Source organism: Vespula vulgaris, chromosome 6 (assembly GCF_905475345.1).
Source record: "Vespula vulgaris chromosome 6, iyVesVulg1.1, whole genome shotgun sequence".
Classification (NCBI taxonomy): Eukaryota; Metazoa; Arthropoda; class Insecta; order Hymenoptera; family Vespidae; genus Vespula; species Vespula vulgaris.
In genome coordinates, this window is record NC_066591.1 from 206,351 (window position 1) to 231,676 (window position 25,326).

The following is a 25,326-nucleotide window of genomic DNA, read 5'->3' on the forward strand; positions in this document are numbered from 1 at the left end:
TTCGAGTTTACGCGAATAATTCGAGAACGAATTGCACCGAAGAATATGCATCGGCGAGCGCGATCGCACTTTTTCCTTCGATCCCGAATGGACGTTTCGCGCGACTAGAGAAAAAGTTAACGAGACCGATCTCGACTCGTGCTACTCGCCGGCCGAAAAGCTCGGCTCGCGCGTCGCCTCGAATTCCGGTCTTAAAATCACGAGATGGTTCGTGATTTCCTTTCCCAATATCAGCCGATAAATCGTTCCGAAATTGGAAGAGAACTCGAAGAAAGAGCGACGAGAGCGAAGGAAAAAGTTTCGATGCAATCTCGAAACGCTTTCGCCTCGTCCTTTTCCAAGAACTTGGATTTATCGACGCGTCGCTAGATCTTCAACGGAGAGCTTTTATCACTTCCATTTTCTCTTTTATCGTTTTTCCTTTTCCATCAAAGCTCCTTTGGTTCTACGAAAAAGATCGACCCCTCGTAGATGATCGTTTCTCGCTCATCGAGTTTACCGGCCTGCCTACTTCGAACGTAACGATAGGTACGACGGTGTTAATTCTTTTTCGAAATAGTCGATACGTTCCCAACGTTTTTATTTTCACATTTTATGGATTCATCTATTTTTTAGGCAAGATTTCAAGAGGAGCTCGACGACCGCGTCTCGCTCGCACAGAAGCTCCATGGACCTAGTTTAGAAAAAAAATTTCACGTGAAAAATCGCTGCGCGTATATTCAGCCGTGAAAGGGTACATTTTTCCGATCACGCTCGCATATATGCTGGGACGCGAATTATATATATAAAGAAGAGAGAGAGAGAAATGGGGAATAAAAAAAGAATAGAGAAAAAAGAGAACGACGGTGAGATAATACGAAAATTCCTACTAAGCCCGACTCCCGGCCCTCTCTCTCTCTCTCTTTGGATCCTCCTCCCTTTAAAGCGGAATATCGGAATCGTTAATGGATCCTTCCGAAGCCAACTTTTCATCGTTGCGACCAGTGCGATCGGTAGCTAATTAAAGCACGTCCAATTACGTCCGGTGCCTCTAAGCAGATCGACGAAATATTCGATCCACGTCTTTCATCTTTTTGGCATTTCCCGTCTGTTCGCAGCCGAGATCAGCGTTAGTTACGCCTCGGCTTACGTGGAAATTCTTTAGCGTACCGGTGGAATCGTTAACCGTCGATTTTACTGAGAAAAGAATTGATGAGGGACGGGATTGGCGGTGATGGCGAATGGAGTAAAAGGAGAGAAAAAATGCGAGAAGTAGGTCGGAAGTCCGCGGTAAACGCTTGGCTCCGGCTTTCTTACTTTTCTTCGGAGTTTAAGGGGGTGGCAGAGCCAGGGAGGGAGAGGGAGAGAGAGAGAGTAAAGCCTAAGGGTCTCGGAGGTTCGAGCAGTGTCTAAAAATAAGTAAATCGATAAGACGATATTACGTAGCTTCCTCTCGGATATACCTTTTAAGAAGAATAATGGTGCAAAGAAGGTAGAGAAGACGAGAAGATTCGTAGGCGAAAGGGTGACAATACGGAAAAGTCTCTCCCTCTCTCTCTCTCTCCCTCGCTCTTTCTAGCTTTTTTTCTTTGATTGATCAATCGAACGAGAGCGTGTTGCGGACGGTTCGTTGCACTCGATATCCGGAGAAAATACGAAGGAACGCTTTACCTCGAGACTCGAGAGACGGCCGAATAAACTCAAGTTATTTGTTTGCGACGAGCAATATCCCAGAGTTTATTCTTAGCCACGTTTATCCATGCAACGTCGCTCCATCAAGCGGCATCGAGTTTCGATCGATCGGTAAGGCTGGATTCCGAAACTCGATCGATTATTTATCGCGAAATGTCGTCTAACGAACTCGCGGAGATTCGAAGAGAGGAACATCGAGTGGGACGAAACGAGCGATTAAGCGCTTAATGTGATCGGCCCGTCTGCCGTGGTTTTCGGATCGTTTTGCTCGCGCGAACCTGCGGCGAATAATCGAACGCTTCGACCGTCGGACACAGAACGGTGCGCGTCCGAACGAAGGCACTACGATTTTGCAAGTCGCGCTCCCAAAAACGACGAGAGACGAGATAATTAATCACGACGATTTCACCGTGGCAACTCCTCCCAAACTAGCGTAGAGAAACCTAACTCGGCTTCTCTCGGATTTCCAAAAAATCGCACGGTTAGAAAATCGAACGCGATTAGACGTTCCAAGACGAGACGCGAGACGCGCGCGTCATTTTCGAGTTTGAACGGTCCAACGGGGTCCCCTCGTTGCCACTGAAAAATTCATCCCCTCGCTGTGAATACAAATCGAGCCATTAAGACTCAAAGTGAATGCGCGCGCTTACGCACGCACGCATCGCCTCGGTAAGGCCGCTCAGCGGACGATTCGCTTCCTTTTCCATCTTTCCTCCGAACGCAAGATCGACCTTAAGCTCGAAACGCGCCGGTAAGCTTTCTCTCGCGCGAGTAGAAATCGACGCATAGACGCGTTATTCGTCGTCGGCGTCAATTCGAGGCGCAAGCCTGCCGCGCGTAAAACCTTATGTACATCGTAGAACGAATCAATAGGTATCATTGGATCCGAGCAAAGCCGCGAGTATTCGCGCGAGATAATAGAGGGTAATGCAGGCGAGTATAATCGATTAATGCATTTGGCAACGCGACCGCGTTCGTTGCATTCTCCTATATCTCGCCAGCGCGAGCGAGAAAGAGAGAGAAGGGGTAGGAAGTAAAACGTAATTACCGAAAGCGATACTTCGATGGTCCATTTAAATGGCACGTTATCGCGCATTCATCAAACGTTATCGATCGAGACCAGAGGATCCTCGATTCTCTCGGTCGGACTTCGAAGAAAGGATCGTTAGGTCTTATCGTTAGGGAACGAGCACTTATAACAGTTATTAAAGCGAGTAAGAAGCGCTCGATCAACGTCAAAGTCGCTTTAATCGCTTTACGATTAATCGAGAGATTAATAGCTGCGTTCAAGCGCGTAACTTCGTTTCGGGTTTTGCAGGTACACGTGGATCGCGCGGGGTGGTCGGGATAACGCGCTGTGGGATGCACTCGCGTGTAATTGATTTATGTAGGTTGGAAGCTCGGTCGCGTGTACAAGACAGTACGAAATCCTATTCGAGAGCAGCGGGAGTCTAGGAGAGCGCTAGACGTCCGCGGCTAGTCCGAGTGCTCCCATCCATCCGACTCGATTTATCTCCTCGATATTCCGATCTCTCTACTCGTCCTTATTCATTAGCATCGTCCACCCTTCCGACGTGGATCGCTTAACGAGCAAGAGAACGTATTCCATTCCGCGATGCGATATACGCGACTCGATACGCGACTCGATACCTTCCTGTTGACCAACCAATTTCGAGAGCTGCTCCATCGAAAGCTCGGATATAAAACGCTCGGAAAGCTGCCAGAATCAAAGCCGGTACTACCACTCTCCGATGCTTCGCCAAGTAGCATTTGTCATTGTAATTTAACTCCAATGACGCTCCCCGTTCGTTCGATCGGTATTCCAATCAAATCCTCTCTATGACGATCTACGCGCAGGGAGAGAGGGGGAGAGAGAGAAAACGAAAACAAAAACAGAAAGCAAACGTTCCTTCTCGCCCGGTCGCGCCCTGGCTTTGGTTCTAGACGCGGACTCATTAATCACGAGAATGCCCTGTCTCTGTATTATTAATTATCACGGCGAGCGCCGAGAGACACGACTTTTATCGGAATCGCATTAAACGTTGCGTTAACTTTATTCCCTCTCTGCCTCGACCAGCCGCTTTTCCATCTCCATTCTAATTTATAATAGTTCCGATGGAAAAGCGGCAAATGCGCTTAGATCGAAGCTTCGCCACGTGAAAGATGAGATTTGGCTGCAAACGAGAGACGCTTGTCTCTGGAGAATGAGTTTTACATAATTGATCGATACGCTCTTTCCGTACGACCGCAAAGACACGCGCGAACGAATCCCACGTTTGAACGGGACCAACTTTGTACGATAATCCTCCTCTCGATGTACTCGTGTAAAGTATATCATCATAATCTTCGAATACTCGAAACGTCCGAAATATCTTTGAAGAATTGTAAAAAGCGCTGGCTCCCCTACGGATCCCTTTACCGAATATTACGCCAGAGGGATTAAACTTACAAACGACGAGCGTTGCGAATACGACCGCTCTTCTCTCTACCCACGAACGAAACTGTCGTCATTATTCGGCTGAAAAAATAAAAGTATATGTGTATGCAAAGAGGAAGAGAGAGAGAGAGAGGGAGAGGTGGAGGAAAACGAATTAGTCCTGAGTAAAACGAGACTTTTGTTAATGTTTATCACGGGCGACGTACTGACGTCTGACTGGTTGTACCTTTTGTCGCCTATCGCGCCCCAAAAGCTTCGAGAGGCTTAATTGGAATAATTATGGCGGAGTCACGGACTCGCTTTCACCTACCATGACCTCTCTCTCTCTCTCTCTCTCTGTCTTTTTCTCTGTTCCTTCCTCCCTGAATTTTCCCCTTCCACCGCGATTTATACGGGAGGCCGAACGCGAAAGCATGCCCGTTATTCAAGGCAGAAATAAGTAATTGGATCCGATTTAATGCGTTCGTTCATCCACGAGTCTCCCCATGGCCCAAGAGAAATTCGTCCGACTCGGGAGTGCTTAAACGAGGCGCGCGATATTTGCAGCAAGGTATGTTATTTTCCTTTTTTCTCGTTTCCTTTCGTAGCGTTAGCTAGGAAAAATTAGAAAAAATCAACGGACGACACGCGTTCTATGAATTTTCTCGTTGGCAACCATCCGGTAATTTGAAAGCTCTTTAGATAATTAAAAGCTCGATCGTACGTCCTCGTGAAAGAAAAAGAACAGTCCTTTTAGAGAGAAAGCCACTTAATAGAATATACGCGTGTACCGGCATGGATGAGCTCGGGAGGAAAGAGAAAAGAAAAGAGGAGAGAAAAGAAGAAAAGGAAGAGCTCGCGGTCTGCCGCGAGTTTCTTCTTTAATTTTTTCCAAGTAGCGCACCGTAAAAGCCGAGGAGAAAGAGACGAAAGAGAAGAAAGCGCGAAGGGGGTGGGGGTAGGAGCAAGGAGGGCCGAAGCCAGACGATTTATGGCCTCGAAACTCGTTTCAATATCTTCTCCCTCAGCCGAGGACCTTTTTCTTTGCGTACTTTCTTTTCGTAGCACCCTCCCCCCCTCCCCCTGCTAAAGCGAAACTTTTGCCAATAAATAGGAAGAAAGTACGTCGTAAGTAGCGCGAGGCTCGTATCGCTCGTTGGTTCAAAGTTCGAACGTCGATTAAAATAATTAACCGAGAAAATCTCGTTTCGTTCTCGCGACGTATCACGGCGCGAGACTCCGCCTTTTCTCTTTTGGAAAAGAAAAGGGAAAAAAAAGAAAAAAAAAAAAAAAAGAAATCCACGTCCCTCGACGACGATTCGCGTCGCGTAAATGCGAACCGTTCTTTTCGTCGCGTTTATAGGCCAACCGTAGAAAACAAGCGAGAGAGAGAGAGAGGAAACGAACTCGCGTGCGCAGCTTCAAACTCATTTCCGTCTCATTTTTCTTTCTTTCTTTGCGTCATCCGTATCCTGACTTTGTGCCTTCCCCATCCGCGTATCCCGAGCACGAGGCGCTTCTTTCGCTTTTACCTCGCGATTCCATCCGTCGCCCGTTCGACTTTTATTCGTCGTTTCTGTCGTTTCTCTGTGAAGATATTCACCATGAAACTTTCTTTCGTACGTACGGTGTTATTTCGAACGGCGTCAAGGTGCGATATCGATTTTCATCGTTGGCATCGTTAAAGCGGCGAAACGCTACCTTTCTGCCGTCATATTTTTCATCGGTACGTAATTCAGGAATATCCAGGCGTCGCGTTTTAAAGTAAACGCTCGCTCGCGTAATACTGGAAACGGGAAGAAAAAAGGTTTTCCTTCGCAACGTTTTTCGATGGTCGGACCGGGCTTTATGATTTATTACGACTGCGCCACGGTTTTACCTCGGAATTGGATTATTTCGATCGAAACCAACGGCTGGAGTTGCCGCTTAGCCGGGACGGTACGCGTGGATTTGTTTGTTCCCGTAATAGCCCTTTGCGACGAAAGCGGTCGCTCTTTCCATTTAAACGGAAACACGTAGCACGGACGTCGAGCTTCGTTAAGTCGAGAAGGTAAGATAACTTACTTGTTATTTTAATGGCTACTTCGACCAAGAGCGACCAAGCTCTTCTACCACGGATTCTCTTCGATCAAACGAGCGAAAGGAACGAGTCGTTCTCGTTCCTAGAACCGTTCCGTGCGGTTGGAGAGAATATTCTTCCATTCGTTGCTTTCCAGCAGGAGGAGGAAAAGCAAAATTTTCTTTAGTTAAACCGCTTGCACGAAGGGACGAAAGGGGAGGGGGGAGAGAGAGAGATAGGAAGGGCGAGGGAGAGGATGGGGTCACGAAACAGGCAGGGACACGCGCCGAGGGTGGAATACAAAAGCTACCGCCCGCGCGGAAACCTCCAGGCGGATCAATATACCAGCAGCAATGGTAGAAAGGAAAGAGCGAGCGAGGATTCGCGAGGATGTGTCTTTCGGTTGCGTGCCCTTTGAAAACGACATCTCTGGCTTAACCGCCATGCCAACGGCAATCCCCAAGGAAAGCGAGGCGCGCGAGCTAGCCGGCGAAGATCGGCCGGCCGACCGGCCGGCCGCGAATCGAGTAAGAGGCGCGCCGTCCTTAGTTCCCAACCACCCCCTGTCGTATCTCTCGATACTACAAATTTCCAATCGTAATCGCTAATCTCGAAGACGAATTTGGGATGTAAAGAGTCCCGGGTAGATCGGTAACGCAGTTAAGTCGAGTAACAACTTTGTCGTCGAGTAGTTTCCTGATACGTTCGAAATGTAGGTAGATGCGTAACCGAATTAGGAAAGTTGCCGCGAGAGTTATGATCGAATCGAGCTAGCACGAGCAACGAATACATCTGCATCCTTTTGTTCCGCCGTTCTCCAAATCGGTTGCGGTTCTTTCGATACGAAGAAACGCGTTAGACGCAAACACACGCACACAACTTTTAATCGTTTTAACGAGTTTACCCAGTAAGATCCTACGAGTTCTAACGAATGAGATTAACCGTCTCTACGTAGATGCGCCGTTTCCATCGTATAATCAATCGTATTCTCGGAGAAAGAATATCCTTGGCAGATATCCTTAAGCCGTGGCGAAAATGCTATTGGGTTGAATTAAAACGCGATCTCTCTCCCTCTCTCTCTCTCTCTCTGTCTCTCTCGAACTTGAAAGCTCGTTCTCGATTTCTCTAACAACGCGAAAATATCATCGGCTCGATATTTCGGAGGTATTCGCGTAAGAGAGTGATCTCTTTGGGGAAAGAGACTCCAAGATAGAGACTCGTGTTACCTTTATGCAAGTAAATTAGTTCGAAGAAACTCCGAATCCGTGGGCAACGGATAGCTAAAGCTTTCGAGGCAAAGAGAGCTCGTATTTTCCTGCACGACTAGGTTCGAGCTTCGCCGAGCGCTTAAGCGGACCGCATGGGCTGCGAAAGAAGGAACGAGGAAGGAAGGGAAGGTCCTTGGTGCATCGCTAAACGTTTTCCAGCGGGAATACATGCACGTAAAATACGTTCCCGAAATAGCCTCCTCTTGGCTTTGCCAAAAAGCTCGCGAAAACTTTCCTACGGTTCCCAGCAGACCGTTTCCCTCGCTCGATCGTTCATACCCTTCGTTCCGCGTTTCGGAGATACGATGAAAATCGTTCGAATTCGCAAACCACGCGGCTATCCGTTATTTTTCCCCGTGGATTCTCCTTTTACCGAAAAAAAAAAGAAAACAAGAAAGGAGAGAAAGAAAAAAGGAGCCGAAGAAACGAAAAAAAAACGCTTTAAAGAACATTTTTGCTCGTTAGCGCCGACAAGAAAGCCATTGATCAATTTTCAATGGGCTAAGAATATGTTTTTGCAGGATCTTGTCCCATCAGCTCGTTCCACTCGCCAATCCACTTTGTTTCTTTGTACGTTGGACGATAATAATGGACGCGAGAGAACGTATATCTCGAGAACGAAAGAAAGGTACGGGAGTCGGCGGAATCGAAAAACTCGATTCTTCGGCGTCTATGGAGGAGGAAAAAAATGAATTAACAATGTCGCCGTACCGAGGCGGCGCGGCAATGCGGCGCCGCGGCGCTAATGACTTAATACGACTCCAAGAAACGTCGCTTTTTTCTCGCCGTTGCGAAATGCGAGTGCATTTTTCGCGAATACCAGCGCGATAGGAAAAATCGTTAACCGCGGGACGCTCGAGTTCGCGTTTTACATACGTCCGCATTTTCGTCGCATTACCGCGCAGTCCGCTTCGAGGATCGTCCGACTACCTCGGACGAATTTTCCGATTTAATCCGAATCGCCGAGTTTATCGTCACGGGTCGTCGTTTTTAACAACGCCTATATTTTCGTCGTCGAATCGCGACACCTTTCGGCCGTTCAGTAGACGCCAAGAAAGCGTTATCCGCCAAGTACCGAGCTATTCGTCGCGATGGACGATAGGGGCTTTTCAAAGAAGCAAACGAGTAGCCGGGCTTCCTTCCGACGCGACAACGTCCCCGACGATGTCTCGAATCTTTTGTTATTTTCATTCTCCGTGGTAAAAGTAGTCGACGTTAACGGACCGTCGAATTCCCGATCCCGATAAAAGCGTTCTTTCGAATCTTTCTATTTTCGTCCTCGTAAACGTAAAAAGCGCGATCGACCGAACTCGTATCCCCGTAAATTCTTTGCTCGTCTCGTTCTGCCTGTGTTAAGCGGCCAGCGAACGCGAGGAGGAAACTTTCCTCCCGATAAAACAGCCGCTCCGCGTAGCCCGATCGCTGCCATTGAAAAACGTTATCTCTACGTTTTCTATAACGCAATTTGCTAGTTTACCTATCCACTTGTCAACTTTTTTAGTAAATATTTGATACGACCGGTCTCTATGGGCTCTAAAAATACACAGGATCGATATCGCGTCGTGTCGCGCGAAAGCTGCTTCCAGTTTTATCGCTTTTACACGCAAGACCGAGTGAAAAAGGCTGGATCACGCGATAGAAGGAAGAGAGTCCAACGACGGCCGAGTATAACGACCGTAACTACTCGAGGTAACTGCGGCTCGCGAAAGAGTATGGATTCGTCTGGCAACGGGCGGGCACTAGCGGTCTGACCGTACTCACGCTCCCGCTACTCGCGCCCGTTCGACGGATCTAAACGCGCGAGGTGTCGTCGTCGCTATCGTTATCGTCATCTCGTCGCCTCCGCGACTCGTCCCGTACGTAGGAAAGCCGCGTTATCGTAAAAGACGCGACACGCGGTCGTTGTCCATCGGAGCGTAGAACGGTTGCGTAGAACGCGCGACACGCGCGTAACGTGCTACGCGTGAATCCATACCGCGCTGGTCGGGCACGTCGAGAAGCTCGGAAGCACGTAAGGAACGCGGCCCGTTCCGTCTCGCCTTGGCTCCCGATCGTAGCCGTGGGGTCTTAACCGTGATCGACGTCATTGCGCTTTCTTACGCCCGCAAATATAGCCAAAGGCACGAACCGATCGAACGGAGGAGGACGGCCTCGATAAGCGCATAGAACGTCGCGAGCTCGTACGGGCGTGCTCTTTACAATGGATTTCGGGGTAAATTCCATGTACCCTGTAATACTCGTACGCGTCGTATCCCTCAGCTCTTGGTACAAGATCGTTAGCTGTACCGATGGATGCGCGTCTATCGAGGACGCGTCCATGCACGAGAACCGTTAACGATCGTCTATTCGCGAGGTACTCGGGAAACCATGTTTCTCCCTTGATAGCTCGATGGAAGGCAACGACGGCTCGAGGAAAATAATAATAATGACGACGATAATAATAACAACGATGACGATAGGAGGTAAATCGGGAGAAGCGGACTGGCCGAGGAAAGGAAGAGGCAACGTTCGACGCGGAAAAAACGGTCGAGACGGTGGAAATTTTCCAGCTTTTCCGTGTAAAGCTTCGTCGATAAAATGAAGGAAGGACAAGGGGAAACAAAGAGCAAAAGGAAACGTTGCGAGGGGAAGCGTTGAAAGAGCGTTGGAAGGTTTAACGCGGGCGACGCGATTTGCCGGAGGAGAAAGAGTTTCTCTCGACTCGAGTTCGCGATGCTCCCTTTTGGAATCCTTCGCCAAGAATTTCGACGTTCGATTCCGTCGCAGTCCTCGGTGTTCGTTACGCGCTTCCTGTCACGCATACCACTCGAACGACCGACCACGCGACTTTTCGCTTAGACGGTTTCTGTCGCTCGGAGATATACACCCGTGTTTGCCCGTTTGCTCTCCTAGACTTTCGACCTTTCCACTTTTCTCTCCTACTCGATTTATCGCTTTGCTTCGCCGACTTTAAGACGACGGCGGGACGCGGTAGGACGCCGTCAAAGTCGGAGACGACGAGGATCCGTGCCGATTGAGATTCGAGCGCATGCGCCCGAAACGCTGCGGATGCAGATTTTCCGAGCGTGCTCGTAAACGCGCGGCTTTGAGAGGAGTGCCGAGAGGAGTGCCGAGAGAGAGAGAGAGAGAGAGGAGAAAACGGTGCCACCGACACGACGACCCAGATACGGGCCGTTGTACTAGCGCAGCCAGCGCACCCTCTGTCCTGACTGCGTCCTCGTTCGCGACACGAGCTCGCAACGTCAAAGAAAAATATCCTCCTTCCGATTCCTTGCGGGAAAAGAAAGACAAGGAGAGAGAGAGAGAGAGAGAGAGGGAAGAGGACGCCTAGCAGACGCGTCGCGTCCGTGAAAACGTCGACGACCCCTTCCTCTTCCTCTTCTTCTTCTTCTTTATTATCGAGGATTTTCAGGACGCGCCTTTCTCAGCGTGAAAGAAAACGAATCGTCGGTGGAACGAAGGGATGGAAGGGCAAGCGAACGAAATCTTCTTCCTTTCCCTTCGAAAGGCTATTTTTCTACGATTCGGAAGGAGGGGAGGAAGAGCCGCAACATCGACGTTTCTACGGGATATATCAGGATCTTTCGATTCCACGGAGGATCGAGAGTCGAGCGGCGTTCCGGCGTCTCTCGCGCATCCGCCAGATTTTTCGCTAGATTCGTATGATCGGGGATTTATCGTTGCCGTCGAGTCGCGCGGAACCTCCTGGCAACGATTATTAAAAGCCATCGAGGACGGTAATTGAAAGTGTCGATGATTAAACGATTCCACGAATTCGCTGGATATCGCTGCTCGGCGATAGCGTATCGAAGATCGGTGACGTGGCTCGGATATCGATCCTGTCACCGATACGCGCTTTTAACCAATACCGCGACCTAATTGCGAAGCTGCGAATGGCGATTATGCCCCGGGTTACGCCTAACTCGTCTAAGAATCAAGAGGAGAGAGGAGATTTGCATAAAGACTAGGATAAATAGGGCAAATTCAAAGGGCCCCGCCCGGGACAAAAGTTGGCCGCTGCAGCTCCGGTAGGATGGCTCCGAGGTGCAACATCGAGGCGCAAGAAGGATATCTCGAATTATTATTCAGTTCCTGCGTGGAGTCCGGTCTCCGAAGGATAGGATAGGAAAGGAACTTTATCGAACTTATAATGACTTTAAGCCGCTCGCTCGCCGACTCTTCTTGTTATTGATCAAAGTAAATACGTCATTTGCATTAATTCGCCGCGATAAAAGTCCGATGGGCGTGAATTCGCATCGATCTTTCTCACTTTTCGCTAGTTCCTCGGTTCGCTCGCTCGACCAAAGCAGGAAAGAAAAAAAAGAACGGAGGCGACAAAAGCGTATCGTCGTCGAACGATATTACGCTTGCGTTATGAATATTACATGATGCCACGGAAATGATGCGCCTTGAAAATTTATCCGAGAAAGGCGATCGGTCGACTCGACGTCTATCCCTTTTGTTTCTCTTTTTGCTCGAGAAACGCGAGTAATATCTCTCGCGGATAGTACGTAATTCGGGATCGCTTCTTTAAATTAGAATCACGCTCGATTCGAAACTGGCTCTATTTAATCAACGCGCAGCGCCAATTAGGACGAGCTACGTCGTACGATAGTTTCCCGCTATGATAAATGCACGACGCAATAATTAATGAGACAGAAACTTTGATTATTACGGCGTACGAGACATTAGCGTTCCATTTGCCTAGTTGACGCTCGCGTCGCGCTCTCGAACGCGACACTCGACGCCGCCAGATTTTAGAACGACGTAATCCTCGCGTTCTATTATTTTCCAACGCGAGCGTTATATTCCTCTCTAACGTTTCAACGCGTGCTCTCTCGCGCGTCGATTCGAGGTCGACCGATGTCGCTCGGAAGAAAGTTTCGTAGAGAACGACCAAGATCGCGAAAGGGCCTGAAACGCGACAAGTAGCCCCGAACGCGATACGTTCTGGATGCGAAAAGTGGGACGACGACTCCGCTCGGAGATCTTGGACCGATTCCTGAAACTACGATTTCCTTTCGGAGCAAGAACGAGTCGACAAGATTTTCCACGCTTTCAGCGGGGCTCGCAAAGTTGCGCCCTTCCTCTTCTCTTTCTTCTCCTAACTCTGCGGAAAAAAGAAAACTGTAAAGTAAACGATCGTGTTTCAGCGACCGTAGGTTCGATTATTACAAGGACGTCTCCGAACGCGCAACGTTCGAGAACTATCGAGGAAACGGAAAAGCGAGGGAGAGACAGAGAGAGAGAGAGAGAGAGAGAGAAGAAAAACAGAAATAAAATTCGAGCCGACACTCTTTGGCGATAAAAGCAGGTGGGCAAAAGTGCCTTTACGAAAAGCCCGTCGAAGCGAAACATTATCCCGGATGAGCTCGAAAGAAAGCGTCTTCTCAATCTGTACAAACTGTTTCTTCCGTTCCAACAAACTTTTCTTCCTCTTGATCTCGCCTTCGTCCTTCCGATTTTCAAAGAAATTTCCGGACAGAAACGAATGGAAGAAACAAGTCCGTGAGTAGAAATCCGAGATAAACGATGATCGGAAAAGGCCCGGAAAGATTTCCCTTAAGATACGATAGTTCTTTTCGTTTTTTTTTTTCTTCCCTTTCCTCGCGCGAATCTTTTTCTCAGCTTTTCGACCACTTTCGAAAACTTTCTTAGCTCGATTGCTCGTCCCACCATTCCCATTGTCCTAACAAATATTATATCGTTCGTCGGCGATCGACGAAACGAACGATAGCGTAGAAGAAAGAACGTAGGAGCCTGGTCTGCTCGATGGATCGTCGTTGTTTCGTTGAAACATTCGTAGAAATGAAAAGGAAAGATAGACGTTCGACGGGCCGAGGTTTCCTTGACTGAAAAATAAAACTCTGCTGCTAGAGAACTGTGCCTCGAAGCTCGCTAGAGTTCACCAACCTTCGGGCAATATCTTTCATCTCGACTCGGTCTCTATCCGTCTCCTTCTCTTCCTATATATAGCTGCTCTGCCGTCGGTGATTGCGATCCCTCGATGATCGGCTTTCTTTTCCCTGCCTTCCTCCTCCATCGTCCTCTCTTATTCGTCAAACTCGTCCGTAACGCACGCAACTCGTTTTATCAAAATCGAGGACACGCCGTGAAACTTTGTTATCGCGAATATCTACGTACCTAGGAATATGCCGCCATGAATCTAACCAATCGAATCAAATCAAATTCACGATTACAGTTACGAACTTTGGAACAATGATCAAGAGTTTAGAATCACGCGTCCAAAGTTTCCCAGTAGCTCGCGATAACCCCCTTTATCCGAAAGAGAGAGGATCTGATATATATATACACACATTTATATATACGTACGTACGTACGTGTGTACGTATATAAATATTAAAACCATGTGGATGGAGTTAAAGAAACAAAAGGAATAAAGAAAAAATGTTCTCTCCTGCGCGAGATGCAAGGAAAAAATGTAAGAAAATATAAAGAGAGCGAAAGGGGGTGTTCGTAAGTAGATGCCTTCGCATCTCGACCTTTTCTCCTAATTCCATTTTACGTGCCGTTGCTCGACGATTCTAGCGGCAACGTCGGTCCAAGATTCGAGACACGCTGCCCCTGAAAACGAATGAGTAGCGAGGAAAAGGAAAGAGTACTTGAAATAAAGAGAAAAAGGAAAGAAATGTCTCGTGGTTTAACCGAACTTTAATTAAAATTCGAGGCGATCTTGTAAAAGATCGTAAAACGGCAACGAGGAAAGACAAGGGGAAAAAGGTATTCGGAACAAACGGACAAAGAATCGAGCCCTTTTAACGATCTTCATTCGAATTAGCCCTCTCTTAACTTTTTTCTTTTGTAGCTCTCTCTCTCTCTCTCTCTCTCTCTCTCTCTCGCTCTCCGTGCCGTTTCTTTGTCGGCCCGCTCCTTTGCCCTATGCCATGCTCATCGAATCGTGCATCTTAAGAATAATACTTTGAAAAAAAGGAGATTCCCTCGTAGCTGGAAACGTCGAGGAGAGTTAATGACGTTACCGTCTAGGATATTATCTTTATTTTGTAAAATTATTTCCAACGCTTCTTGGCACCACGTCGTCCACGGTTTTGCTCGCATCTTTTTTCCGTCGTTGCCCGACTCGCTTTGAATATCGCAATGACTACGGCAACGACGACGACGACGACGGCGGCGGCGGCGGCGACGACGACGACGACCACGACGAGTGTAATTAAAACGCTGCCGTGAGAGACCTTATTAAGGCGCGTATTAAAAGACACGGCAAACGTTTCGTTTCTCCCTCTTTTTCGCATTTAATCGAGCGGTCGTACTCGTGAGTCGACTCGCGAGTAGCTAACTCGCTGCCCTCTTCGCCTTCGCCGATTTCGTTCGAAGCGGTAATACGATCTACGAATTTTTACGATCCTCGATAGTCGAGAAAGTTTGGTTTTATCGGCGAAAAATGAACGAAACCAAATCGATCGGCAAAAACGTCATTTTCCCGAGTCGCCGTCCCTCGGCGTCTATCTCGTGGCTCTTTTCTACCCTCGGCCAGAACTTCCGTACGTTGGAAAATCATGGCTCGAATAAAGTTGTTCTTAACAAAGGGACGCTGACGTAGCCGTTATCGAAGGTGCACGGCCGAACAGTCAGCTAACTCTCGATCGTCCTCTCCTCGTTGAACCGTTCCAAGCGTTAGCCTGGCTCTAGTTCGTGACCGGTCTCTCCCTCGGTTACCATCCTTCGCAAGCAAATTCCGTTTGCTTTCGTCACGCATCCGTGGCTCGCGACTAATGAATTAGCCGAAGAGATTCGTCGAGCAAGACGTCGAGACGAAAGCTCGATCGATCCCATCCCCAAATACTCGCGTGAAAACGATTAAAATCTTTGGGCATTCTCGCGCGAAAGTTGGGATCTCCGAGGAGACGCATGCCTCGTCGTCGCCAAGGAAGGAAGATTCGATTATCTTCGGCGTATCGAAAACGGTCCGCTCTTTTTCTTTAACTTCGACGATAGGTTCGAAACAAAGAACGATTAATAAGAATAGCGACGCGATCCGAGTCGGAACGAAGGAGAAAAGAAACGAAAAGTAGGAACAAGAGCGAAAGAGAGCAAACGATAAACGAAAAGGAAAAACGAAAGGCGAAAAGAAACCGTGCGATCGATCTCTATCCATTCTGGGTAGGTATCGAGGTCGTCGGATGGATTCGCTGTAATAAATTTAGTCCAGCCTCTCCTCTATCCGGTTCGGTTCTCCTGGAGACTCGTTCACGCTCGAACTAGTCGGAACAGTCGATACGTTGGGCAACGGTATGCCCGTCGTTCTCAGGCATCCCTGCCATGCCAGCGCACGTTCGAAGCTAACCTAGAAAAGGGATCGTTCGGTCGACTACCGTCCTCGGTCAACGAGCGGCTCTCTCGATTAGATCGCAGAGACTCGAGCCGCCCTAATACCACCCTGCCGCCACCCTACCTACTTCAACGTTTACCGCCCGATAACGCTATCTTCGCCGATCCTGCGTGCGTTGGATTTACGAGCGCGTTCCCCCGATATTACGTTACCTGCGCGAATCGTAGGGGTTGCCGGCTCGTTTATTAGACTCCTGGGTGCAATCCTCCTTGAATAAGGGCTGCACCGCCGCCCTTTGACACAGGGTCCGAAACTTTTCTTCGACCCCGGAGAAAGCCTCTTGATCGTTATTCACCCTTTTTTATCCTTTCCGAAGCGCATCCGCGAGGTACGAGTGGCTGCTCCTCTAAACGACTTTTAATTCCATTACTCCGATCGATTATTTATTCGAGAACAAAAGCGACTGCTCGTGATCGACGAACGAGCTAGGCAATGATATTTGACGAGCGTGACGATCGGTAAACTCCGTCGAGCTTACGCACAGACGGCCACGTATAAAGAGCTACGATGATGCGGGACTGTGCCGGAGGGAGAGAGAGAAGGCTCGCTCTCGAATCGCACGTAGACGATATTTATTGCGCGAGTAAACAGAGAGAGAGAGAGAGAGACGCAACGTCGACGGGAATCGAGTATCCATCGATACTCGTCGAATATCGAAATACTCGAGCGATTTCTTTTCGAAAAATATCCACGTATCGTGTTTACTTCGGGAATTAAAAAGACGGACTAATAACGAGGTAGACGAAGATCGATTCTTGGAAAATATTTCGAGTCCCGCTGCGGATGCAACTTTATGGAACGCCCAAGTGTTCGACGTTTTTTCCGCTCGTCGTCGATCGACCACGCTCGCACAAAGGGCGCGCGCTCCGACGAAAGGGCCGTTTCGAGAAATTCAGAAGGAGAAGGTACGCGACGGAGAGCGACGAGCGATACTCGTCGTTTCAAAGCGAGAGCGTTTGCGGAAGTCACAAAAGCGCAACGTTTTTCGCGCAAACGACTGATCGATCCTTTGTAGTGGCTCGTCTCTCGTAAACGGATATGTGCGTACGAGACAAGCCAGCGTCGTACGTACGAGTAATTCTCTTCGCTCTTAAAGGGACGCGAGGACGGACGATACGGGAACGAAATGAAATCGATCGAAGCGATGCCCGGCCGTATCGACGATCACGGATCGATGATACCTTGCCGGAGAACGGACCGCGTTCCCCTTTCTCGATCGGCGAAAGGTCCTAGCGAGGCGTCCGAACCGCCGACCGAAGCTACCACCGAAACAGCCCGATCCTGCTCCGTTGGCTGATTCTCGAGCAGACCGCAGGACCTACCGCATCCACCGACGAAACACATCCTTTATCGATCGTAGGAGCGCGCCTACGATATCCGAACAAACGGTATTCGCGTATCTCCCCGATCGATGGAGGAGAGTGTCTTCTTTCGGGCGGATTAGGAAAATGACTTTAAAAAGAATGTAAAAAGGCTGGGAAGAGGCTTAGATAGGAATAAAAAAGAAGGAAGAGCGGAGTACGAGATAGGTAGGAAGCTAAACCGGTAACCGATAACGGCGCTCGGCTGAGTCTCGAGCAAACACCTCTCCACTAGACGGCTTCTCTCCTCCGTTGTATCCCGGCGAGGTTGTTCCTCGCGTCGGAAAGGCGGTTGAACGCGTTCAACCTCATGACTTATGGATCCGAGCTTATACACTCGAGCGATCGACTCGCTGCTACGTGCTCGCAAAGACCTCTCCTACCATTCGTTCTATTCGCCGTCCGTCCTCCGCTGCCCCGTCTTTTCCACGAACCAACTCTCCCTCCCTTAGCTCGTTCGAACGAACGAACGCCAGCTAAGCGCGACACCTATTTTGTTTGTCGACCTACATAAGTAAACAGCCCCTATTTGTCGACGCGACTACGCTCCCTCCGACCGCAGCCAATTTGTTCCGCGGAAGAATTCTCTTTCTCCTCCCTCTCTCGACGTTTCTCCCCGCGACGAACCGCTTCGTCGAGCACCGAAAATTCCTACCTCGCGATCTTAAAATATCGTCTTAACGCCATTTCGGTCTCCTCGAGTCGAGTCGAACGAAGGAAAAACTCCAAGCCCGGTTGCTCCGGCTCGACGAAGGAGCGCGACCTTTTTCTAATTTTCCTCCGAACTCGCCTTCCACGAGTTATCTTTCCGCGCGAAGCCTCCTTTAAAGCGGAACGGGGAAGCTACTTACGATATATATTTACGATACGATTCAGCACGTTCGTTCCCGACGTTCGACGAACGTCGCGCGCCGTGCGTTTTTTCCCTCCTACCGGCAATTCCCGACGGAACGAGATCGCGATAGGTAGCTTGTTTTTTCCTCCCTTTTGCGAATAAACGACCGCGACATCGATACGCCTATCGGTTCGCTCGTTTCGCCGCGAGATTAAAAAGGTACCATCCCGGTGTGGCTGGTTTGCCACCGACGTCTGGATCGCGTCCAGATTCACCGATCCGTTTTGCCCGACGAATAATCGACGCATCGGTCGGACGCATCGGTAGCCTGGAAAATAAAGAAACGACGACCCGAAGAACCTTCCAAATCGTTGAATTTCTTTTCTTTTCGTGAAAAGGATACAGCCGACGATAGCCTTTCGTCTCTCGCGTCCGCTTTTTATCTATTTGCTTGTCCCGTCTTTGTCCTTTGTCAATTTTTATCCCCTTCCCTTCTTTCCCTCTCTGTCCGTCCATCCGTCCATCTCTCCGTCTACGATCCCTTTTACTTTTCTCATCCCTGCTCGCCTTACTTTCCCACTTGCATACTTTCCACCTTGGTCCACGTCAACCCTTCTTTCTCTCCATTTCTCTCCTTTCATCGGAGCGCTCTTCCCTCTTCGTAGCAGAGCAACGCGCCAACCCGCAAAGAAAACTTTTCTTCGACCAACTGTTTTCTTTATACTCTTCCAGCAACTTATCCATCTACCCGTACGGATACGCATCGCTGCTCTCATCCGCGAAAAACTATCTACGAGATAAAACTCTGCCAGCGCGGTTCGAGAATGGACTTTAATAAACGTCTTCGGAGTGGCTCGCCTACCTCTATCGAGGAGAACGAACCTATAATCGAGCGCCGTTCGATTCTCCAATCGTTGAAAGAGCTTTATTAAAAAATAACTCGAGCGTCGTTCACGCGTCTTCTTCTCTCGAACGATTAGCCAGCCGGCCGTTGGGACCGAGACGGGACAGCGCCGAATCCGTCCCGTACGAGAAGCGTCTTTATCGGCGATCGTCGACTTTGGCGAACTTGGATCGCTAACGAAAGGCAGACTTTTTTAAAGCCGCCGCTAACGAGCAGAACTAGTTTCGCGGAAGGGAGAGGGGGAGTAAGAGTACAGGAGGTACCACGGGGAACGAGAGAAAATCTCGTTAATGGAAATATCCTATCGTCGGCGTCCGACTTTGATCAAAGTACACAAAGCCGATCGTACTCGAAGCGTCGATTATCGTACGTTTCTAAATAAAACGTCGAGTCTGCCTTGGCTCGGGATCGAAAATATTTAATAAAGAAAGTTGGTGCGTGCGCCGGGTAAGCTTCGACGCGGCGATAATCCTTGAAAACTGGGCCGAAGGGGTTGCGCTCGATCGCTTTACGATCCCTCGAACACCGTCGGCCAGTCTCATCTCGTTCGAGGAAACGACGAATCGCCTCTTCTGCCTCGCGAATAAACACTCGAAAGAATTCGAAGCGGCTGAAAAATCTCGAAAATCTCGTTGACTCGCGTAAAAGGTACCGACCCTTTCGACCATCGACGACGCAAATGTCGTCGAGAGGGCAGAAGTAGACGGTCTCGAGTACTCGAGGTACACAAAAATGCGGCGCTAATTACTCTCTCCGATTTCTCCCTATTCCAATTCTATTTATTTGGAGGCAATCGTAACGACGCTCGAAGCGTTACATTTTTTTTCAATGTTTCGAAAGAGCTCGCGAATTGATCGAGAGAAACGAAAGGGAGCTTGTATCCGCCGTAACCATTGTTCGCCCATAGAAAGAGACGACGGGGAAAAATGTAAGCGGGCGAATTGGAAAAGAAAACTAAATGGAGGAGAACCGATCGAAGCGATAATGTCAAGGCGAGTCGAAGGAAAAACGTGGAAACGTGAAAAATGGAACCAACGCGGTTTTAACGAGGATTCATCGGTTTCGAAATTATGATCGATGAGCGAAAGGGGATTGTTTCGTACTAATCGCGACCAGAATAATTATGATTTATCGCGAAGGGCCGATTTAACGGGTAGCGCCGGGGAAGGGAGAAGGCGAGGACAATTAGAGAATTCGCTGGTCGGTGAGGAAAAAATGGCGAGCGAGAAAGTGGAGAGAGCGGTGAAAGGAGCGTGACCGAGAGAAGAAAGGACGTTCGGAGTCCGCGAATTCGTTGCTCGAACACGGCCGTTCTTTTTCCACTTAAAAATCGTCGTCCATTAAGGTCGACGAGACAAATATTTGCGTAGAGCACGACCGCCGACACTGGCGCCGGCCTCGCCGAGTCGTGCCGAAACGCGCGACTCGCTACCAAGGAAACGTAATTAAAGCGACTGCTCGTCCTACACTTTTATATCGCGCTCGCGAAACCCAAACGGAGAAAGAATTTTTCCACCTTTTTTCCGGAAGCCTGAACCTTCCCTCTCGTTTTTCCAGTTCCATTTCGTCGTCGTACGATATACGTGTCCGCGAATAAAGAGAGAAAGAAAAAGAAAGAAGGAAAGAAAGAAAGGAAAAAGAAAGATACAGGTTCTCGGTTGCATCGGTGTAGCAAGGAGGAGCTGCATCGCGCCGCGTTGTCTCCTCGTACAATTTCTTAATGGAACTGTCGGCTCTACGACCGAAGACGCGAGAGAAAGAGATTGAAGGGTATGCCTACTGGCAAGGGCAGTGGCCCTTCCGTGCGAACTGTACGAAACTGTAGAGATTCGCTCAAAATCGCGTCTTTTCCTCGCGATTCCAGTGCGATCCATCTTTTCTCCCCCCCCCCCCCTCCCTTTCCGTCCGTAAAATAATATTAAGAAATTCGAATCGATCGGTGCTCGGCGAGGAAGGAAGAAGAAAGAAGAGGCGAGAAACTTTCTTGGGTAGAAGCCTTACCGGTGAGACTCTCGCGTCGATTCGCGAGTAAGAAACGTTTTCCACGAGGCTCGCGCGAACGAAGGCGAGGCCCATTTTTCAGCGATAGATCCTTCGTACGGGAAAGCTCGTGGCAGCTCGTCCACCATTGTTTTCCCTTTGTGTAGGACGGCTCGCGAGTCGACTCTCGTTTTCAATTAATAACGCGCGACATAACAGGCGAATCGACAGGCTAATAGAGCGAGAGCTCCGTTCGACGTTACAGCTTACGCCTTGATTAATGACGTATGATAAATCGAGGAGCAGGTTTATACGCAGGTAATTAGCGTCGGTTTGCGCCGGCCCGAAGGAAGGAAACGAAGAAAAATCGTTTCGATCGTTCGAAATAAAATCGTCGTGGTCCCGAGGAGAGGAATCGCCGTCGGAATGCTTACGTCGTAACGATATACGTCGCGTAACGATTTGGTAGCCGTGCGCGCGTCGGTGTACGGCGATCGGACGTATATCGGTGCTCGACTATTTTTAGTTAAGCTTCACGGAGTCGTGCGATATGGGAATAAACAAATGAACGCACTCACCCTTCATGCCGAGTACTTGCACCCTCTTCCGATCGAGGACACTCTCTGGCTCTTCCGCGTTATTTGCGCGCCACTCGATGCGCAAGCCTCGAAAGGGAGTTTCGCGAGGTTATCGACGCTTCTAATTTTATTACCAGCATGAAAAAGCGAGGGCCGACGTGTAAGAGCCGCGGGCTTCGCTAGCCGGGAGCTTCAGGAGCGTCGTCCGAACACTGAAAAACGCCAGGAACCAGTGAGAAAGGAGGATGAGCGTTCGTCCAATCGGGATGAGAGAATACGTTTGTCCCAACGATCTCTACGAACGGGTCTCGCGATATTTCCTCGAAATGAAAATTATTCTTTTGCACCGTTCTCGCGTACGCGAGTTAAACGTCGAGTCGCCTCGTAAATTCGATCGGTCGATGGATTCGTTCGATTCTCGTCGAGCGTCTACCAAAAAAAAGTCTTCGCTTCGAGAATAGAAACGAACGAAAATAAAGAGCAAGGACGTGACGTTCGAGAAGGAACTCGAATCTCGGTGTGTGAAACGTAAAGCGACGCCGAAGGACCGATCTTTAAACGTTCTTTAAACGTACGAGGCAAACTTTACGAGAGGCGAGGAGGAGCCAGAGAACGTCTCGAATATCGATTCCATCGATCGCTATACGAAAATATTATCTTTACGGTTACGACGTGTTTTCCCGTTAAAGCGCGAAAGCCGCGATTCGTCCAAATTCGATCGGAGTAACGCTTTCTCTCTCTCTCTCTCTCTCTCTCTCTCTGTTTCTTTTCTTTTGTTGTCTCTTTCTCTTTTATCTCTTTCTTTTTCATCGCGCATTAAATTCCGGAACGATGGACCGTAATGACGCGTCGAAAAGAAAATAACGCGTCGGAATAATTTCCAATTTAGCGGTGGGGACAATAACGGAAAAATGATTAAACGCTCGAGGCTAAAGTATTCGAGGAGCGATCGTCAAAGGAATTAGCGCGCGCGAGAGAGAGAGGGAGAGAGAGAGAGAGAGAGAGGAGTTGAAAGGGGGTGAAGAAAAACGAACGGACTTTAAGTACCTGGAATACCGAGAAATTTGCCGCAACCTTCCGCAATATCGTTACACCGAAGAAGAGACGGAGCCGTGCTCCGACGAATCTCGGCACGAACTGACATTTCGTTATCGAAACCTCTTAACGAACGTCAAACCCTTTCCTCTTCCTCTACTTCTTCTCCTTCTTCTTCCTCTTCTTGCTTCTCTTCTCTTTGAATCTTCCCTTTCCTTCGCACTTTCCTTCCTCTTTTCCCACGATCACTCAATTATCTTCGAGATTCGTTACAGTCCGCGAATACGATAGAGAAGCATTCTTCTTTGGACCGCTCGTTATCCCTTTCCGATGTCGCCTACCTAAAGACATCGTTCTACTTGGAGAAAGGGTCTCGGACGGAATGGATAAAAAGAGGGAAAGCTCGCGATAAAAAATGCGCGCCAACTACGGAAAAGGATCGTTTTCGAGAGGGTCCAGGAGAAAAGGGTATTTTTCCCTAGGGGAAGTAAAGAAGAACAAAAAAAAAGTAGCGTCGATCGTCCAAAAGGATATCGCTCCCCTAGGGGGAGAAAGTCCGCTATTTTTTCCTTCGCCGCTCGAACGTCTTTCGAGTCGATCGATGAAGAACGCTCTCCATCTTGAGAAAACGTTTCCGAACGCGTGTCACGCGTACTTCAAACTTTCTTCTCTTCTTTTAGGTTAAATTACGTTAAAAGAACTCGTCGTTAACTCGTCGTCGATTTTGATCTTTCCGTCGATTTCGAGCTTGCTCCAGGAGGGAGACAGTCGAGCGACATAGAAATTCTTGCTCGGGTTTCGCTAGGCGGAACGATTAAATAGAAAGTAACGCGGATGAAAGGAATCGTTGATTTCGCATAACGAAGGTCAGCGCAGAAAGGAGCACGCTTGACCTGGTTACGGAATCGCGAACGAGCGACCCGGCGGTCCATCGAACGACAAATGCCAGGGATGCAGCCACCGATACACGCGTATACCTACGTTCCGATCAAATGCGAATCACTCGTTTCGACCGCGAGTCGATCTCCGAATTAGAGAAGAAAAATCGAATATAGAGAATAGAGAATAAGGAAACGTATATTTTCTCGATCGTTTTCGCAAGGGCTGAAGGAAACGTCGTGTCGTCGATGTATCGTAAGAAACGTCGAAGCGTTGGAAAGTGGCTATTCTCGTACCCAATTAGGAGAAGAAAGATCCGAGCGCGCTCAAAGAGGAGGAGACGAATGAGAAAGTTAAACTATCGTAGAGAAGTGAAAAGAAGAAGCGTGGCGGGAATCGATTATAAGAAAAATCGTTCGGTCGGTCGGTCGGTCGGTCGGCCGATCGGTCGGTTCGCGCACGAGGGATTGACCCAGTTTTAAAGCGAGGACGAGGGATGGCCCGGAAAATGGCGCGGCGCCGTTAACGACGTTTCCACGTCGACGTCGCGGTTCGCACTGATAAACCCTCGGCACGCTATTCGGCAGCTCTCGCGTTTCCCCTGTCGCGCTCGTCTCTCGTCTTCTCCTCCGTTCGCAGAAATCCCCACCAGCGGTATCGGTCGAAGCATCGCGACTAGCACGCATCACCGACACACCGACGACGTTCCCCGTTCCTAGCTCCGTGTCCACAGGCTCGCAGTACCCTGCAGTCACCACCACCACCACCACCGAGACCACCTCCACGACCACCGGCGGCAGCCCCCGAGCGCGTCCTTGGATTGCGTCCGCCCCTCCATATCGATCAGTCCGCGCAGACTACACCATCCGAGGACCCACCACCACCGCCGCCGTCGCCGCCGTCCTCCCTCCGCCGTGGCGCGCTCGACGAGAACGCACAATCGAATCCGCCGAGCGCGCGAGCCCAAAGACGCTACCTACTTTTCTCTTTTTTCCTTTCATCTTTCCTCCCGTTCGTCTTCTCGTCCGGGCAAAGTGCACTAGCGAGCAATTTAGAAAAATTATCGAAAACCCTCTCCTTTGCCTCTCGTACGACCGAACGTAAATCACGCGCGCTCTCCCTAATTGACTCGGCGACGACTCGATAACCATACGCGCATGCGCCTGCAACGATAAACACTCGGCTTTCCCGAAAGCCTTTATCATCGCTTTAATTACCGAAGGCGCAGCTGTCGACGGTAGGCACGTTTATTATACGATTAAAAGGAGCAGCGCGGCGCTGAGACCCGTCGCAGGGCTGCCCGCGGAATTCGAAAATACCGTTCAAAGTTATTGCTCCTCGACCCCTTTGTAACAGGCTAACGCGCGCGCGCATATCACGCACACACAAATATCGTCTATCGACCATCGAAAGAGTAACGGCGAGGGAAAAGTTCCTCGGAAAGGATCTCTCGAGAGATTATTATTCCCGGAGGAGCGCGAGCGTGAGGCGCCGAGAAGGGAAGGAAAGGAGGCAACCGTCGGGCCATTGTCCGTACTCTCTCGCCCGGGATCGTTTCGACGCTCCAGAAATTCGACGGCCTGATTAGAGCCCGTGACAAAAATCCTCCTGATTGCGAGTCGATTCACGAGTCGATTTGCGAGTCGATTTGCGAGTCGATTCGCGCCTCGATCCGCGATTCGATTCGCGATTCCATTTGCTGCGATTTGCGAGCAATAACGAAACGCGTACTCCTTGAAAATTCCATTGGAGAAAATTTCGGAGGCGTGAGGAGGAATACTAGAGCGTCGAAGGTTCGTAATGAACGGGACGTACGTTCCCGTGCACGTACGCTGTAATTCCGCGAGATGCTGGAGGAAGAGACGGAGCTGCGGGGACGAAGAAAGGTACGCGAGCTCTCTTTCTACGGTCTACCTAATGAAAACGTTTGCCGTGGCGTTGAATATTCAGGACGTCTCTTTGCACGAGAACG

At 49.3% G+C, this 25,326-nt stretch overlaps 2 protein-coding genes across 6 annotated transcripts in view; one reads left to right on the plus strand and one right to left on the minus strand.

Annotated features, from left to right (window-relative positions):
- Window positions 1–24,159, minus strand: part of LOC127064572 (uncharacterized) — a 53,143-nt gene extending 28,984 nt beyond the window's left edge. The window contains exons 1-3 of one of the 4 annotated variants that reach the window (XM_050995793.1): window positions 23,651–23,986; window positions 22,488–22,816; window positions 21,441–21,652 (exon numbers count right to left, since the gene is read on the minus strand). In XM_050995793.1, the coding sequence (XP_050851750.1) occupies window positions 21,441–21,447 (7 nt within the window). In that variant the 5' untranslated portion in view covers window positions 21,448–21,652; window positions 22,488–22,816; window positions 23,651–23,986. The other 3 variants (XM_050995792.1, XM_050995789.1, XM_050995791.1) reach the window with 3 other exon arrangements.
- The window catches only part of LOC127064577 (centrosomal protein of 135 kDa-like), a 42,810-nt gene that overhangs the window by 16,202 nt on the left and 1,282 nt on the right, over window positions 1–25,326 (plus strand). Inside the window, exon 9 of one of the 2 annotated variants that reach the window (XM_050995811.1) lies at window positions 616–4,254. The exons of the other annotated variant lie outside the window; for it this stretch is intronic. The gene's annotated coding sequence lies outside the window, so the exon portion shown is untranslated. Of the gene's footprint in view, window positions 1–615; window positions 4,255–25,326 lie in introns of those variants that run through there. 2 annotated transcript variants of the gene reach the window in all.